Source organism: Canis aureus, chromosome 5 (assembly GCF_053574225.1).
Source record: "Canis aureus isolate CA01 chromosome 5, VMU_Caureus_v.1.0, whole genome shotgun sequence".
Classification (NCBI taxonomy): Eukaryota; Metazoa; Chordata; class Mammalia; order Carnivora; family Canidae; genus Canis; species Canis aureus.
The window spans coordinates 6,185,214-6,201,767 of NC_135615.1; the positions used below are offsets into that span (position 1 = coordinate 6,185,214).

Below are 16,554 nucleotides of genomic sequence, written 5' to 3' on the forward strand. Positions count from 1 at the left end.
CTTAACTCATTTTTATACAGTGCCCCTGTTGCTAAGTCACAGATTTGCTCATTGGTTTCCTATAATATACATTTTCTCTACTCAGGATACAGTATGAAAGTAAGCATCACATGTAAAAGTTTGTTTTTTAGGATCTTTGCCACTATTTTAATAGGACACCTAGTTACCTTACTGTCTCATGATATATACTTTTAAAAGATTTTATTTATTTATTTGAGAGAGAGAGCACAAGCAAGGGGAGCAGTAGAGCGAGGGCAAAGCAGGCTCCCGGCAGAGCAGAGAGCTCAATGCCATTGCCATCCCAGGACTGGAGATCTTGACCTGAACTGAAGGCAGCTGCTTAACCAACTAAGCCACCCAGGCTCCCCCTTTAGTGATACATTTTAAGATTTTCATTTTCTATAAAATATTTGATACACAGTTCTTAAAATAACAATACAAAGCAATTTTTTTTAGAAGGCTCCACACTGGGAGCCCACTGTGGGGCTTGAACTCAGGACCCTGATCAAGAGTTGGATGCTAAAAAAAAAAAAAAGTTGGATGCTAACAGACTGAGTCAACCAGGCCCTGCAGTACAAAGCAATTTATGATTTAAAAAAAAAAAAAAAAATCACTGCTTTATACCTGTTTCCCCAATTTCCAGACCCCAAGGCCTGTCTATACCAATTTTGTTTCTTGTATTGACCTCTCTGTTTCTAAACATCATACTGAGGACAGCTAAGACTTCTCTGAGTCCTCCCTGGTCTTCCCCCTAGGCCAATTACTTAGGAACTCTGGCCAGTTTCCCATGGCTGTTTGTGCATATTTTTGTTTCATTGCTGTTAACATTGTGTCAAAATTATGTTTGTCTCTCCCAGAGTAGGTTGTTTTCTCTTTGGGAAAAGCTCTTTCTTATTTATCTTTGCATCCCTTGTATCTGGCATAATAATTCATATATAGTTCAATGAATGATATGAGAATGAACTCATGATTTTTATACAATGTTACCTAATTACTCTTTTCTTACATGCAGGATTTCTGACTCTGGGTGAGTGAGCTTCTCTATGAAGTAATATGCCAAAGCAAATTACACTGAACAAAGTATAACTAGATCACATTGTATAAAAAATTTTGTTTCATCTCACTTAGGAAATACAAAATGAACTATATTCTGTCTTCTGAGCAGGAAGACATCAGAGAAAATGTTCTTCTCTGAAAACAAATGTAGGCATATAGCATTTTTAAAAATAACTTTTAAAGGTGGCAGAGAGTGGAGATATAGCCTTTTCTATTGCAACCCAGGAAACCGGCTTCATAAAATATTTTAAATTAGCTCCTACAACAGGGCTTGAATTTTCCTACCCATTTAATTCCATTATTATTAGGAAACAGAAAGGCATAACAGTATCAATGTACAAATTACACATGTAAGTTTTGAATTAGAAAACCAATAATGTAGGGATGCCTGGGTGGCTCGGTGTTTGAGCACCTGCCTTCTGCTTAGGTGGTGACCCAGAGTCCTGGGATTGAGTCCCACATGGGGCTTCCTGCGTGGAGCCTGCTTCTCCCTCTCTGTATCTCTCATGAATAAACAAATAAAATCTAAAGGAAGGAAGGAAAGAAGGGAGGGAGGGAGGGAGGGAGGGAAGAAAGAAAAAAAAAGAAAAGAAAAGAAAACCAATAGTGTAAAAGAAATGTGTTCTATTCTCTAATAGTATGTATTATAATTGCTACAATTTATCATAATATGTGATCTTATTAGACTTTGACTCAAATATATGGATATGTGTGACATATCTATGGAGAAATCGTGTAAGTTTTTGACATGAGGACATTTTGGCTGAGCTGGGAAAAGGGTTCTAATTTCTAACCTAAGTAAAATAATAAAAATATATGTCTTTTTCCTGACTTCTCCCCTAATTTTTTGTTATTATTTGGTTATACTATCTATTCTTTCTCCATGCCATTTAAAAGATCCACTAACTGAGGTGGTTTGTATGTGATTATTACATGCATTCGTATTACATTACTTCTAGAAATAGAAGTCTATAGACTGTTTGTTCCTTAGGGAGGATGGGATTCTGTGACTTGCCATGAAGAGGCACTCTAAATGCATGTGATTATTTTCCTAATGGCAGATTCCACAACACTTTCCTACTTGTTTTAAAATGGAATGGTTGGGGGCAGCCTGGGTGGCTCAGTGGTTTAGCTCCACCTTTAGCTCAGGGTGTGATTCTGGGGACCCGGGATTGAGTCCCACATCGGGCTCCCTGCATGGTGCCTGCTTCTCCCTCTGCCTGTGTCTCTGCCTCTCTCTGTGTGTCTCTGATGAATAAATAAATAAAATTTTTTTAAAAATAATGAAAAATAAAAAAATACAGTGGAATGGTTGGTAGGGACGGGTGGGTGGCTCAACAGTTGAGCATCTGCCTGGGGAGTGATCCTGGAGTCCCGGGATCAAGTCCCACACTGGTCTCCCTGCGGGTAGCCTGCTTCTCTCTCTGCCTGTGTCTCTGCCTCTCTATCTCTCGTGAATAAATAAATAATTTTTTTTTTAAATGGAAAGGTGGTAGTTTCTTAACCACAATAATAAATTGTGTGAAGTTGATTTTAAAGAGTAATTTTCAAGCACATTTAGTACTAGACTAGAATTCCTATTTTGGGATCCCTGGGTGGCTCAGCGGTTTGGCGCCTGCCTTTGGCCCAGAGCGTGATCTTGGGGTCCCGGGATCGAGTTCCGTGTCGGGCTCCCTACATGGAGCCTGCTTTTCCCTCTGCCTGTGTCTCTGCCCGCCTCTCTCTCTCTCTCTCTGTGTTTATCATGAATAAATAAATAAAATCTTTAAAAAAAAATCCTATTTTAAATTTATATTGAAGTTAATCTTTTTTTTTTTTTTTACTAAAATTAACTTTTACTTAGGAAATACTTTTTCATAGAATTAAACAAAAGTATAAACCAGAGGGATCCCTGGGTGGCGCAGCGGTTTAGCGCCTGCCTTTGGCCCAGGGCGCAATCCTGGAGATCCGGGATCGAATCCCACGTCGGGCTCCCGGTGCATGGAGCCTGCTTCTCCCTCTGCCTGTGTCTCTGCCTCTCTCTCTCTCTCTCTGTGACTATCATAAATAAATAAAAACTAAAAAAAAAAAAAAGTATAAACCAGATTATAAGGTCATGTATGTTTAAAATAATTGTTTAAAACATCTTTGTATATAGATGATGCTTCCAGTAAAGATCTTATTTAGAAAGGGGTTTTACATATTTATTAAGACTTACTCCCAAATTACTTCCTCAAGCTATGGTTTAAGTGAATATTTTTTGTGAAACTAATTTGTCCCCCTATGTTCTTAGAAGGAGTGAGGATACCTTAAAACATTCTAAGACTTTTCCTTGTTAACCAGGGTGTCCTCCAATTAGTATAAATATTGCTACTTTATCTCATACCCATATGAAGTAAATGGAATACAGAATCATCTCAATGTTCTTGTTTCCCCCGATTTGAAATTGAGTACTCTGTTAGTACTCTATTTTAGAGAGTAATCTTTAGATTTTTTTTTTTTAAGATTTTATTTATTTATGACAGACATAGAGAGAGAGACAGAGACAGAGACACAGGCAGAGGGAGAAGCAGGCTCCATGCAGGGAGCCTGACGCAGGACTCAGTCCCAGGTCTCCAGGATCAGGCCCTGGGCTGAAGGCGGCGCTAAACCGCTGAGTCACGGGGGCTGCCCCTAATCTTTAGATTAAATGCATTCCTTCGTTCTGTTTTAGGATTTAGAACAAGTAAGTGTCCAGAATATCAGAGGTTATTGTTAGTGACAAAAGAAAGATACCTTTCATTTTTCTTTGACTAGCTGTGTTGATTGCTAATCTAAACTTCTTGGAGAATAGAGAAGGAAAGTAATTGCCATATTACCAAAGTGAAGGTAATTTGGATTTTTGTACCTTAAGAAGCTAGAAGAATGTCTTAGGAAATGAATGCCTTGACTGTGCCCAAATATCCGTGTATTAACATTTTAGTTGGTGAAATATTTATACAAAATGCTTGCAAGTTCAGCTACTCCCTCTTAAATTCTAGGTCCTGCGGTAGACTGGTGGGCACTTGGAGTTTGCTTGTTTGAGTTTCTTACAGGAATTCCTCCTTTCAATGATGAAACATCACAGCAAGTATTCCAGAATATTCTGAAAAGAGGTGATTCTTTTTCTCTTAAGATAGATGCATTTAAAAAAAAAAAAAAGATAGATGCATTTATCTGAGTATTATTTGAACAGTGATTAACAAGCTGTTTGTGTTTGTAGATATCCCTTGGCCTGAAGGTGAAGAAAAGTTATCAGATAATGCTCAAAATGCGGTAGAAATACTTTTAACTATTGATAATGCAAAAAGAGCTGGAATTAAAGGTAAGGTTTTATGTTAAAAAAAACTCTTATTGGGATCCCTGGTGGCGCAGCGGTTTGGCGCTTGCCTTTGGCCCAGGGCGCGATCCTGGAGACCCGGGATCGAATCCCACATCGGGCTCCCAGTGCATGGAGCCTGCTTCTCGCTCTGCCTGTGTGTCTGCCTCTCTCTCTCTCTCTGTGACTATCATAAATAAATTAAAAAAAAAAAAAAATCAAGTTTAAAAAAAAAAAACTCTTATTCTCGGTTTGTTTCAGATGAATGGTAATGATATCAAGTTCTAGTACAATATTATAGATAATGACTGCTAAATTGGTTAAAAATTTCATCAGTTTATTTTTGCTGACTAGGTATGCATTGATATATTTGCCCCTATTCTGCATTAAAATGCAATGCATCAGGTGGGGATATTCACTCACTTAATTTTATTAATCTCAAACAGATACCTTAAAGCAATCTTACCTTTTCAATGTCTTAGGTTTTTTCAAAGTGTTAAAGTTATTCATCAACAAATACAGGAACTTTTTAAATCAAAACTCTTTTCTGTAAGTTCTTACTGCTTCATTTCTGATACCACTGTTGACTGACAAATGTAGCAAGTGCCAGGTTGTCTCAAATAAGACAAATCTGGTATATTTGTGAACCATTCAATGGCTTTTTCCAATACAGGTGTATATTAAAATTCCAATTTTGAAACTAGAAAAACTCATTAGCTTTACTTTAGTTTCAAATTAGATATAATGTCAGCTGCCTTAAGGTCTTTTTTGTAGAGGTACCTGGGTGGCTCAGTCAGTTAAACATCTGCCTTTCGCTCAGGTCATGATCCCAGGGTCCTGGGATCGAGCCCTACATTGGTCTCCCTGCTCAGTGGGGGAGCCTGTTTCTCCTTCTCCTCCCTGTTTATGCTCTCTCTCACTAGCTCTGTCTCTGTGTCTCTTTCTAATAAATACATATTTTTAATTCCTTTTTTAAAAAAATATTTATTCATGAGCAACAGAGAGAGAGAGAGAGAGAGAGAGAGAGAGGCAGAGACACAGGCAGAGGGAGAAGCAGGCTCCATGCAGGGAGCCTGATGTGGAACTCGATCCCGGGTCTCCAGGGTCACTCCTTGGGCCGAAGGCGGCGCTAAACTGCTGAGCCCCCGGGCTGCCCCAAAATTCCTTTTTTTAAAAATTGCCTTTGTAACAAAGTACATATTGAGTCAAAGAAGCAGTTATGTCCCCAAATGCATTTCCATGTGGTATAAGGTCTTCAGAAAAAAATGAGCTTTAGTAATGTCACTCATATAGCTTCTAGGTGTTCCCTCTAATAAGACCAACAATTTACTTATTTAACAAATCCTATTGAGTGACTTCTAGGTGCCAGGCAATGTTGCTGTGGGCGTTGGAGGTATTCTAGGATGAACAAACTAAAATCCATGTGCTTATAGAACTTTGTCTTTAGTGGAAAGACAGAAAGTAGGGCGCCTGGGTGCCTCCGTGATTGACCTTTGCCTTTAGCTCAGGTCATGATCCCTGGGTCCTGGGATTGAGTCCTCCATTGGCCTCCTCGTAGGGAGCCTGAGTCTCCCTCTACCCATGTTTCTGCCTCTCTCTGTGTATCTCATGAATAAATAAATAAAATCTTAAAAAAAAAAAAAAAAAAGACAAAGTAATCAGATACAACCATGACATAATGCCATCTAGCAGTGAGTCCTGAGAAGAAAGGTAAAGCAAGTGAGTAGATACAAAGTGTTAAGAGATCTAGATAGATAAAGTGGTTGGGAAGACCTCTGTGACAAGTGAGATTTGAAGAAAATCCTTTGTAAAATGAGTGTGCAGACATTTGAAAGCTCAGCTCTAAAATTACTTTGGAATAGGAGTTCTCATCTGGGGTAATTCTGCTTCCCAAAGGACAAAATAAGCGGAGACAGAAGAACACCATTCTCACCAATGACCTCAGATTTTTGTTTGTTTAGTGAACGACTTACATAGTGAAGCAGATGACAGGAGTAGTCTTCAGTTTTAAAAACAGTCATTGCGGGATCCCTGGGTGGCACAGCGGTTTAGCACCTGCCTTTGGCCCAGGGCGCGATCCTGGAGACCCGGGATCGAATCCCACGTCGGGCGCCCGGTGCATGGAGCCTGCTTCTCCCTCTGCCTGTGTCTCTGCCTCTCTCTCTCTCTCTCTCTCTCTCTCTCTCTCTCTCTGTGTGTGTGTGTGACTATCATAAATAAATAAAAAATAAAAAATAAATAAATAAAAATAAAAACAGTCATTGCAACAATTGTTTGTAGAGTTAATCTTAAATTAGCTTAGAATTCCTTTGTGAGTTCAGTTTAAATAAATAATTATGATGAGAGAGTCATCAAGTTTCACATCACAGCCAGATATCACAGTTTAAGAGTTACTGCTATAAGTAACTCTAAAGTAATCTATGCTCAGGCATTTACTTTGAACAATTAAGAGACACTTTTTCTAAATGTGAATTATTTTTGTTGTTTTATTTTCCCACCAGTCTTTTAGTTTAGGGAAAAACCAATTTGTAGACATATCAACTACCCAACCCATCACTCCTAATGTAGACACATAATTCTTTCCTGTCTCTATTGTCTTCTCCTAATATTATCCTTAAATTTGGTTGTTGATTTTTTTAAAACTAATTAATGCCCTAATTATCAATTAATTTGCCAACATCTTTATTGTTCACTTAACATGAAGGGTTGAGGAGAGGGGAGGTTGTGTCTAACAACTAAGTATCACAGTGTGATCAAAAGAGTATGTTTTCATTTTAGTAGGTAGAAGGAATTAGGTATTGCAAATGTACTTAAAGAAATGACCAAGTTGAGATCTTGTAAGTGAAGCAGTAAAAATTCCAGATATAACCATCCTGCAAAATGGGCATGTAGTCAAGATACAAGTCAATGAAATCAAAGAAGTCAAAGAACCATGAAGAGAATGTGTCGCAAATTTCATCAGTGTATGTGTTAAAAATCACCATGAAGGAGAAGGATGGAACATAGAGAAGAAAGTTAAGGTAGTGGAGGATGACTTCCTACCAGAGTTACGTAGGGCAGTAGGTGGTGCTAAGGATCACAGAGAGAGAAAAACAGCTAGAAGGACTTGGAATGAGAAGTGGAGCATTAACCATGAAGATTAGTGGTGTGGAAGCTGTGTCTGGGAGCAGGAAATAGTCCAAGCTCTTGTGCCATCAAGTCATGGGTTGTGTGAGAAGATGGAGGCATGAGAAAGATAGGCTTCTGTTAAAGCACATCACGCATTTACTCATTTGATAGATACAGGCCAAGCACCTGTCATGTGTTAAGTGTTAATACAAAATGACATAATATGTACCATTGTGAAGTACATGGTTGCACAGAGAGATAGACATTGTGGGCACCTGGGTGGCTCAGTCAGTTAAGCATCTGCCTTCAGCTCAGGTCATGATCCTAGGGACCTGGTATCTAGTCTCACATCAGGCTCCCTGCTCAGGGGGAGTCTGCTTCTCCCTCTCCCTCTGCCCCTCCACCCTGTTGGTGCAATCTCTCTCTCTCTCCTCTGTGTCTCTCTCTGTGTCTGTCTCTGTCTCTCGTTCACACTCTGTCTCAAAATAAAAACTTTAAAAAAAAACACAACACATATGTGAAGCAAAACAAGGGTAAGATATATGTGGAGACCTTCCCTTATTACTATAAAACAGTACTTACTAGGTAATGGTGTCATAATACTCTATTTTATGTTTTTCCTAAGAGCTGAAATGTCATCCTCTCTTCAGTGACGTGGACTGGGAAAATCTGCAGCATCAAACTATGCCTTTCATACCTCAACCAGATGACGAAACAGATACATCCTATTTTGAAGCCAGGAATAATGCTCAGCACCTGACCGTATCTGGATTTAGTCTATAGCACATCATCAGTTTTCCCTTTAATCTAATCTTGTCTTACAGAATATGCTAGCATAATTATATACACCTTCAGAGTCGACTGATCTAAGGGGGAAAAAGAATCATTACATTACTTGGATCAATGAGTTTGCAGTGTATGTTACAGCTTCCACACAGTTAAAAGTCTATCAAGATAACAATCAGTACTTATCTTAATCTCAGAGTTGTATATAGATCTTTAGAACCTTTTTCACTTTATTTATTTTGTTACTGCACTTTATGAAAAGTAATGCATCAATAAAAATAAAATGACACTACTCTGTTAGAAAAGTTAGCTTCCAGCCTTTCTTTCACATGTTGATTTCAGTCCACTGTTCAGTTTGGTGTAAAATAACAAAATCATACAGCTTTCTTTTTTTTTTTAAGATTTTATTTATTCATGAGAAAGAGAGAGAGAGAGAGAGGCAGAGACACAGGCAGAGGGAGAAGCAGGCTCCATGCAGGGAGCCCGACATGGGACTCGAACCCGGGTCTCCAGGATCATACCCTGGGCCGAAGGCGGCGCTAAACCACCGAGCCACCTGGGCTGCCCAAAATCATACAGTTTTATTGTAATTTTATTTAGACGTGATTGCTTCCAAAAGCTCAGGTCCGGAGAGAGCAGTCATTTAAGGTTGCTCTTGTGGCCTCAAAACTGCAGCTGGGAAATTCCATCAGTTGGTAGTGTAACTTCTCTAAGGCATGAGGAATAAAAAGGATAGAGGCTTTAGCTTACTTTGCTACGAATACATTCTTGCTGCCTTGGCTGCTTCTGGTGCTTTCTCTACAACACCTATTTGCTTAAAATTATACTGGAGGACTTTGGTGTGATATGCTGTAGCAATTTTAACAGCTTATTCAATTTTTTTTTAAAGATTTTATTTACTTACTTATGAGAGACACAGAGAGAGAGGCAGAGACACAGACAGAGGAAGAAACAAGCTCCTTGCAGGGAGCCCGACATGGGACTCAATCCCAGGTTTCCAGGATCACGCCCTGGACTGAAGGCAGCATGAAACTGCTGAGCCACCCGGGCTGCCCAGCTTATTCAATTTTAATAAAAAACGTGATGGTTTACATCTTCAAAGAATTTGTTAGAACATGTGCAACATTATAAGAAAACCTGACCCTTAAAAATAATTTATTTTTGCTTAATATAACACTTCAAGTATATCATCTGTCAACATCCTTCTAATTAAATATATAAGATTCAATTTCACTATATTAATGTTACCTAGAGGCAAATAAATGGGTGAGTAGTCCAAGAGAAAGGAAGATGGTGATGGAATAGATTCAGTATTCATAAATCAAGTCAACATGATATTAATATATATTAAAAGAAAGGATAAGAACCATATGATCGTTTCAATAGATGTAGAAAAAGTATTTGTCAAAATACAACCTGATTCATCATGATAAAAACCCTCAACAAAGTAGGTTTAGAGGGCACATACCTCAGCATAATAAACTCCATATAAGAAAAACCCACAGCTAATAGCATCCTCAATGGGAAAAACAGAGCTTTTCCTCTACGGTCAGGAACAAGACAGAGTGTCCACTGTTATGAACATAGTACTGGAAGTCCTAGCCACAGCAATCAGACAAATCAAAAGAAAGAAGTAAATCTCACTATCTGTGGGACACCTGGGTGACTCAGATGTTTAAGTGTCTGCCTTCTGCTCAGGTCATGATCCCAAGGTCCTGGGATCAAACCCCTATGTCAGGCTCCCTGCTTCTCCCTCTCCCTCTGCCACTCCGCCTGCTTGTGTACTCTCTCTCTCTCAAATAAATAAATAAAATCTTAAAAACTTTCACTATTTTCAGATTACATGGAAACTCTGAAAGACTCCAAGAAAACCTGCTAAAACTGATACAAGAATTCAGTAAAGTCACTAGTGTACAGAAATCTGTTACAGGGCAGCCGCGGTGAGTCCGCAGTTTAGAGCTGCCTTCAGCCCAGGGCGTGATCCTGGAGACGGGGATCAAATCCCTCGTCAGGCTCCCTGCATGGAGCCTGCTTCTCCCTCTGCCTAGTTCTGCCTCTCTGTCTCTGTCTCTGTGTGTCTCTCATGAATAAATAAAATCTTTATTTTAAAAAATCTGTTACAGTTAAGATTTTATTTGTTTATTTGAGAGAGAGAAACCAAGAAAAAGACTCTTACCTATAGAGAACACACTGATGGGTAAGCAGAAGGGAGATGGGTGGGGGGATTGAGCAGTGCACTTGCTGTGATGGGCACCAGGTGATGTACTGAAATAACTATATTGTGCACCTGAAACTATTACACTGTATGTTAACTACCTGGAATTTAAATAAAATTTTATGAACAATAAATGGGTAAGTAGGAAAAAACAGGAAATGGGGCAGCCTGGGTGGCTCAGCGGTTTCGCGCCGCCTTCAGCCCAGGGTGTGATCCTGGAGACCTAGGATCAAGTCCCACGTTGGGCTCCCTGCATGGAGCCTGCTTCTCTCTGCCTTTCTGTGTGTGTTTGTGTGTGTGTGTGTGTGTGTGTGTGTGTCATAAATAAATAAATAAAATCTTTAAATAAATAAAAAAAACAGGAAACGAAATCCTCTTTGAGTCTTGGAGATCACCAAAAGTAAATCCAGTTTGCACTACAAAAGCCCTCAAACAGGTTCAGTTAGGAGTCGGTACCAGGAACATTTCAAAGAGTGAAAAAAAGTGGTTAAAATAATTCCTGGAAATCAAAACCACAATGAGATACCACCTCACACCAGTGAGAATGGGAAAAATTAACAAGGCAGGAAACCACAAATGTTGGAGAGGATGTGGAGAAAAGGGAACCCTCTTACACTGTTGGTGGGAATGTGAACTGGTGCAGCCACTCTGGAAAACTGTGTGGAGGTTCCTCAAAGAGTTAAAAATAGACCTGCCCTACGACCCAGCAATTGCACTGTTGGGGATTTACCCCAAAGATACAAATGCAATGAAACGCCGGGACACCTGCACCCCGATGTTTCTAGCAGCAATGCCCACAATACCCCAACTGTGGAAGGAGCCTCGGTGTCCAACGAAAGATGAATGGATAAAGAAGATGTGGTTTATGTATACAATGGAATATTACTCAGCTATTAGAAATGACAAATACCCACCATTTGCTTCAACGTGGATGGAACTGGAGGGTATTATGCTGAGTGAAGTAAGCCAGTCGGAGAAGGACAAACATTATATGTTCTCATTCATTTGGGGAATATAAATAATAGTGAAAGGGAATATAAGGGAAGGGAAAAGAAATGTGTGGGAAATATCAGAAAGGGAGACAGAACGTAAAGACTGCTAACTCAGGGAAACGAACTAGGGGTGGTGGAAGGGGAGGAGGGCGGGGGGTGGGAGTGAATGGGTGACGGGCACTGGGGGTTATTCTGTATGTTAGTAAATTGAACACCAATAAAAAATAAATTAAAAAAATAAAAATAAAAATAAATAAAATAAAACAATAAAAATAAAATAAAATAATTCCTGGAATTTCGTATCAGAGCACCTGGATGGCTCACTGGTTGAGCATCTATTTTTGGCTTAGGTTGTGACCCTGGGGTCCTGGGATTGAGTCCTGCATCAGGCTCCCCACAGGGAGCCTGCTTTTCCTTCTGCCTATGTCTCTGCCTCTCTCTATGTCTCCCATGTATAAATAGATAAAATCTTAAAAAAAAAAAATTCTAGATCCCCCTCTCCAACTGCACACATCCTTCTGAATATGCTCTCCCTTCCTCTTGGCAGATATTGTAGGTTTTTTTTCCTCAGGATAGGTAAACAGGCAGGGTACCAAGCACACATGAAAGCAGGGGTACTGGCTGTGCTGTAGATCTTTCATTTGCCCCTCCAAATCCACTTCCACCCTTCTCCAGCCTGTTCTGTGTCCTGGGAAGCTGACCTGCATTGACTAAATCAACAGACTTTCCTACACTCTGGCTGCCAGATAGACTTGGCTACTGGAGAGTATCAACCAGGAGATCCAAGGGAAGGAAGAGAGTGAGGTAGGAATATTGATTCCCATACTTTCTTCCCTGTAAGTCCAGGTAGGCTGGCTGCCTCTCCACCAGTTTTCAGCTCTTGTAAAGTAACCATCTCCACAGTCCCAATCTGTCTATGGCATCTGATAATGCTCCTTCCCCTCATCCCTGAAGACCTAGGAGGTAGCAGCAGAGACCTACTGCTATTAACTCCCAAGGGATTCATTCGTTATGATCTGATCTATGTCAGCCCAGAATTCATATATTGAAGTGCTAACCTTCAGTACCTCAGACTCTAAGTATATTTAGAGATGGAATCTTTAAAGAGATAATTAAGTTAAATGAGGCCATTAGGGTGGTCCCTATACCAGATGACTACATTCTTATAAGAAAAGTAGATTAGGGGATGCCTGGGTGGCTCAGTGTTTGAACATCTGCCTTTGGCTCAGGTCATGATGATCCTGGGGTGCTGGGATCAAGTCCCACATGGGGCTCCCTGAGGGAGCCTATGTCTCTGCCTCTCTCTCTCTCTCTCTCTGTCTCTCATGAATAAATAAATAAAATCCTTAAGAAAAAAGAAAGAAAAAAAGAAAGAAAAGTAGATTAGGACACAAATGCAGAGGGAAGACTGTGTAGAGTTGCAGAGAAAAGATGCCATGAGAGGCCTCAGAAGAAATCAGCCATCAAAAACCTGATCTTGGATTTGTAGACTCCAGACTGTGAGGGAAAAAAAATTGGATTTATTGACTGCTAGGTAGTTTTATTTTTTTTTTAAGATTTTATTTATTCATGAGAGACACAGAGACATACGCAGAGGGAGAAGAAGGCTTCCTGTGGGGAGCCCGATGGAGGACTCAATCCCAGGACCCCAGGATCATGACCTGAGCTGAAGGCAGACACTCAACCACTGAGCCACCCAGGTACCCACTGCTAGATTTTAGCCACCTAGTCTATGGTACTTTGTTGTGGCAGCCCTAGCAGACTGATACAGTACTAAAGTATTCCTTGTGGTTTCCTTATACCCTGCCCATTCCTTCATTAAATAGGTTTTTTATGTTCTCCTTTCTCCTCAACATATCCAAATGAATTTGCATTTCTGTTGAGTCTCTGATATAAATAATAGCATTAAAATAGGCTTTTTAAAAAAAGATTTTATTTATCCATGAGAGACAGAGGCAGAGACACAGGCAGAGGGAGAGGTGGGCTCCTCAAAGCAGGACTCAATCCCCAGACCCAGGATCACGCCCTGAGCCAAAGACACACTCAACCACTGAGCCACCCAGGCATCCCACTAAAATAGGCTTTAAACAAACATGTACATCAACTGCCAAGACCCCCAACCCTCTAACCCCAACCCTCAGTCAGCTCCCAGAATGCAGTTAGAAAGGATCTAAGCCTCTAGGCAAGAGATTAGTAGTCTGAGGAATTTAACCACCTCAAGAGATCTTTAAAAATATCCAAAGATAGGGCACCTGGCTGGCTCAGTCGGTGGAGCCTGTGACTCTTGATCTCAGAGTCATGAGTTCAAGGCCCACTTTGGGTGTAAAGCTTACTCTAAAAAAAAAAAAAAAAATGTGACATGGATGTCCCCAACTTTAAATGGCTTATACAGAAAGCTCTTCAGTGAAACCTACTGTTTCTAAGCCCCACTGAGAGCCTCCAATCAGCTTTGTAGTCTCTTACTCAGAAATATGAGCAAACAACTAAAGATTACAGATACCTGAGGAAAGTCTTTTTAAATATATTGACCAAAACAATTTGAAGAAAAAGTCATGACGGAAGCAGAGTCTATACACACAGAAAAAACTTCAAAGGTATTATCAGTAGTATCCCCAGAAACATTTTAAAGGATATTGCCTTGGGATCCCTGGGTGGTGCAGCGGTTTAGCACCTGCCTTTGGCCCAGGGCACAATCCTGGAGACCCGGGATCGAATCCCACGTCGGGCTCTTGGTGCACGGAGCCTGCTTCTCCCTCTGCCTATGTCTCTGCCTCTCTCTCTCTCTGTGACTATCATAAATAAATAAAAATTTAAAAAATTAAAAAAAAAATAAAGGATATTGCCTATAGTATAAAGAATACTCAGAAAAATTTTAAAACATTTTTAAAAATATGGTACTAGAGGGCGCCCAGGTGCTTCAGTCGGTTTAGTGTCTGCCTTCAGCTCAAATCATGATCCCAGGGTCCTAGGATCTAGCTCAGCAGGAAATCTGCTTCTCCCTCTCCCTCTGCCACTCCCCCTGCTCCTGCTCTCTCTCTCTCTCCCTCTCTCTCTCTCTCAAATAAATAAATAAATTTTAAAATGATAGTAGAAATGAAAACTAAATAGAAAGGTTCAAAGTTGAAGAAATCTCTCCCAAAGAGTAAAAAGACAAAGTTGAAAAATAGGAGAGAAAAGATGAATTTCAAGGATGTGTTTAGTTTAGGTAGTTTACTGTCCAAATAATAGGAGCTCCAGAGAAAATGAACAGAGAAATGGAAAAGAAATGATTAATGAAAACAACAATGTTCAGCCTGAAGGACATAAATTTACAGATCGGAAGAGCCAAATGGTCAGCATAAGGAAAAAACAGTACTGATGTATATTGTATTATTGCTTCCAATCCACTCCACATCCTTTCTCATGCAAGATTGTAGTGTTTTCCCTAGAGTGGTTGAAATAAATTTCCTCCAACTTGGGTGTGGTCATGAGACTTGCTTTGGCCAATGGAAGATTAGTAGACATGACGTGTGCTCATGGTCCAAATAGGAAGAGGCACATGGAACAGAAATGAACTCAAATCAAAGCGTTGTTCTGACAAACTGAACTGAGTCCAGCATGGGCACAACCTACCCAGAGACCTATGAGTAAGGATAATGAGAACATTGAACTTTGAGGTCATTTGTTACATGGCATCATTGTAGCAAGTATCTCCTATGTATAGGAACTTACAACAGTGAAATTTCAGACACTGGGGCAAAAGGAAGATACTATAAGCATCCAAAGAGGAAGAAATAAGACTGGTGTGAGATAATAGAAAATATACATATTGACTTCTGTCCCTGGTTCCTGGTATAGAGCTCCTAAAATCCTTGTAATTTCCTAAGTGATAAGAACAGTGAGAGCATCTTTTGTTCCCACATCTGGTCTTTCACCTGTTTTTGCTCCTAAATCCCTTGGAATTCCTGGGTGACAGGAGTATCGTTTGTTCTGATGAGATGACTCTGATGAGTTGGTTGCCAGAAAGACAAAGCCATAACTAGAAGCTTGGAATTCTCAACCCCACCCTCATTCTCCAGAGAGGGGTAGGGCTGGCATAGCCTTATGGTCATCTGCCCATCCTTGAGACTGTCACTGTGGTCAGTAGAAAGGATATACACTGACCAGGTTTGAGTCACAGGCCCACCACCGTGGCTTGAGGAGGGGTAGGGCTGGCATAGCTGGGTGTTCTATTGTGCAGGAACCCCTCACCTCCCCCACCCCCATCACCTACTGAGAATGGAGGATGAAGAGCTCTCCAAAGGGAGAGGGACAGAGGAGGGCGGTGTCTTTATCGGAGGAGAAGGAGGGAAGGATGCTAGGCAGGATAACAGAACAGTGGCAACACTCTGTGTTACATACATATTTAAAAGTTCTCTTTTGTTTTTTATTTTTTTTATTTTTTTATTATTTATGATAGTCACAGAGAGAGAGAGAGAGAGAGGCAGAGACATAGGCAGAGGGAGAAGCAGGCTCCATGCACCGGGAGCCTGACGTGGGATTCGATCCTGGATCTCCAGGATCGCGCCCTGGGCCAAAGGCAGGCGCTAAACCGCTGCGCCACCCAGGGATCCCTCTTTTGTTTTTTATTTTTTTTTATTTTTTTTCCCACCCCCCCCCTTTTGTTTTTTAAAGGGAAAGGACTTTTATCCCTTTCCAGTTTATAAAATGTGGTACCATTTCAAAAGAGGATTGATGGAGAGAAAATCAGCAAACAATGGTTGAGAAGCAAAAAGGAAAAACAAGTAGAGACCTAAAGAAGGGGGCATTTAAACCCAAACACATGTTCTTTCCTGATATATGGGCAAAAATAAATTTGTAAAATTGTATATATGTATAAACTGGAGTAATTTTAGGCCTTTAAATAATGTTTTTATAGACAAAAGACCTAACTATGGTAAACTAGCTCTAGCCAATAATAGGGAGAGGGAGTGTCCTGTGTGAGAGTTCCAAGAAACTTACTGTTTCCTGATCAGATAAAGATCTTTATCTGTTTGTAAAATAAACATTAGACCTAGATGTGGAGCAGCCATCTGGCAAGCAGAACAACAAAAGCTACACAT

The 16,554-nt window shown here is 40.2% G+C and overlaps 1 protein-coding gene across 3 annotated transcripts in view; it reads left to right on the top strand.

Annotated features, from left to right (window-relative positions):
- The window catches only part of MASTL (microtubule associated serine/threonine kinase like), a 36,877-nt gene extending 26,262 nt beyond the window's left edge, over positions 1-10,615 (top strand). For all 3 annotated transcript variants that reach the window (XM_077896700.1, XM_077896701.1, XM_077896703.1), the window contains 3 exons: positions 4,056-4,169; positions 4,277-4,378; positions 8,106-10,615. In XM_077896700.1, coding sequence (XP_077752826.1) covers positions 4,056-4,169; positions 4,277-4,378; positions 8,106-8,263 — 374 coding nt within the window. In that variant the 3' untranslated portion in view covers positions 8,264-10,615. The remainder of the gene's footprint in view (positions 1-4,055; positions 4,170-4,276; positions 4,379-8,105) is intronic.
- Positions 10,616-16,554: the final 5,939 nt, after the last annotated feature.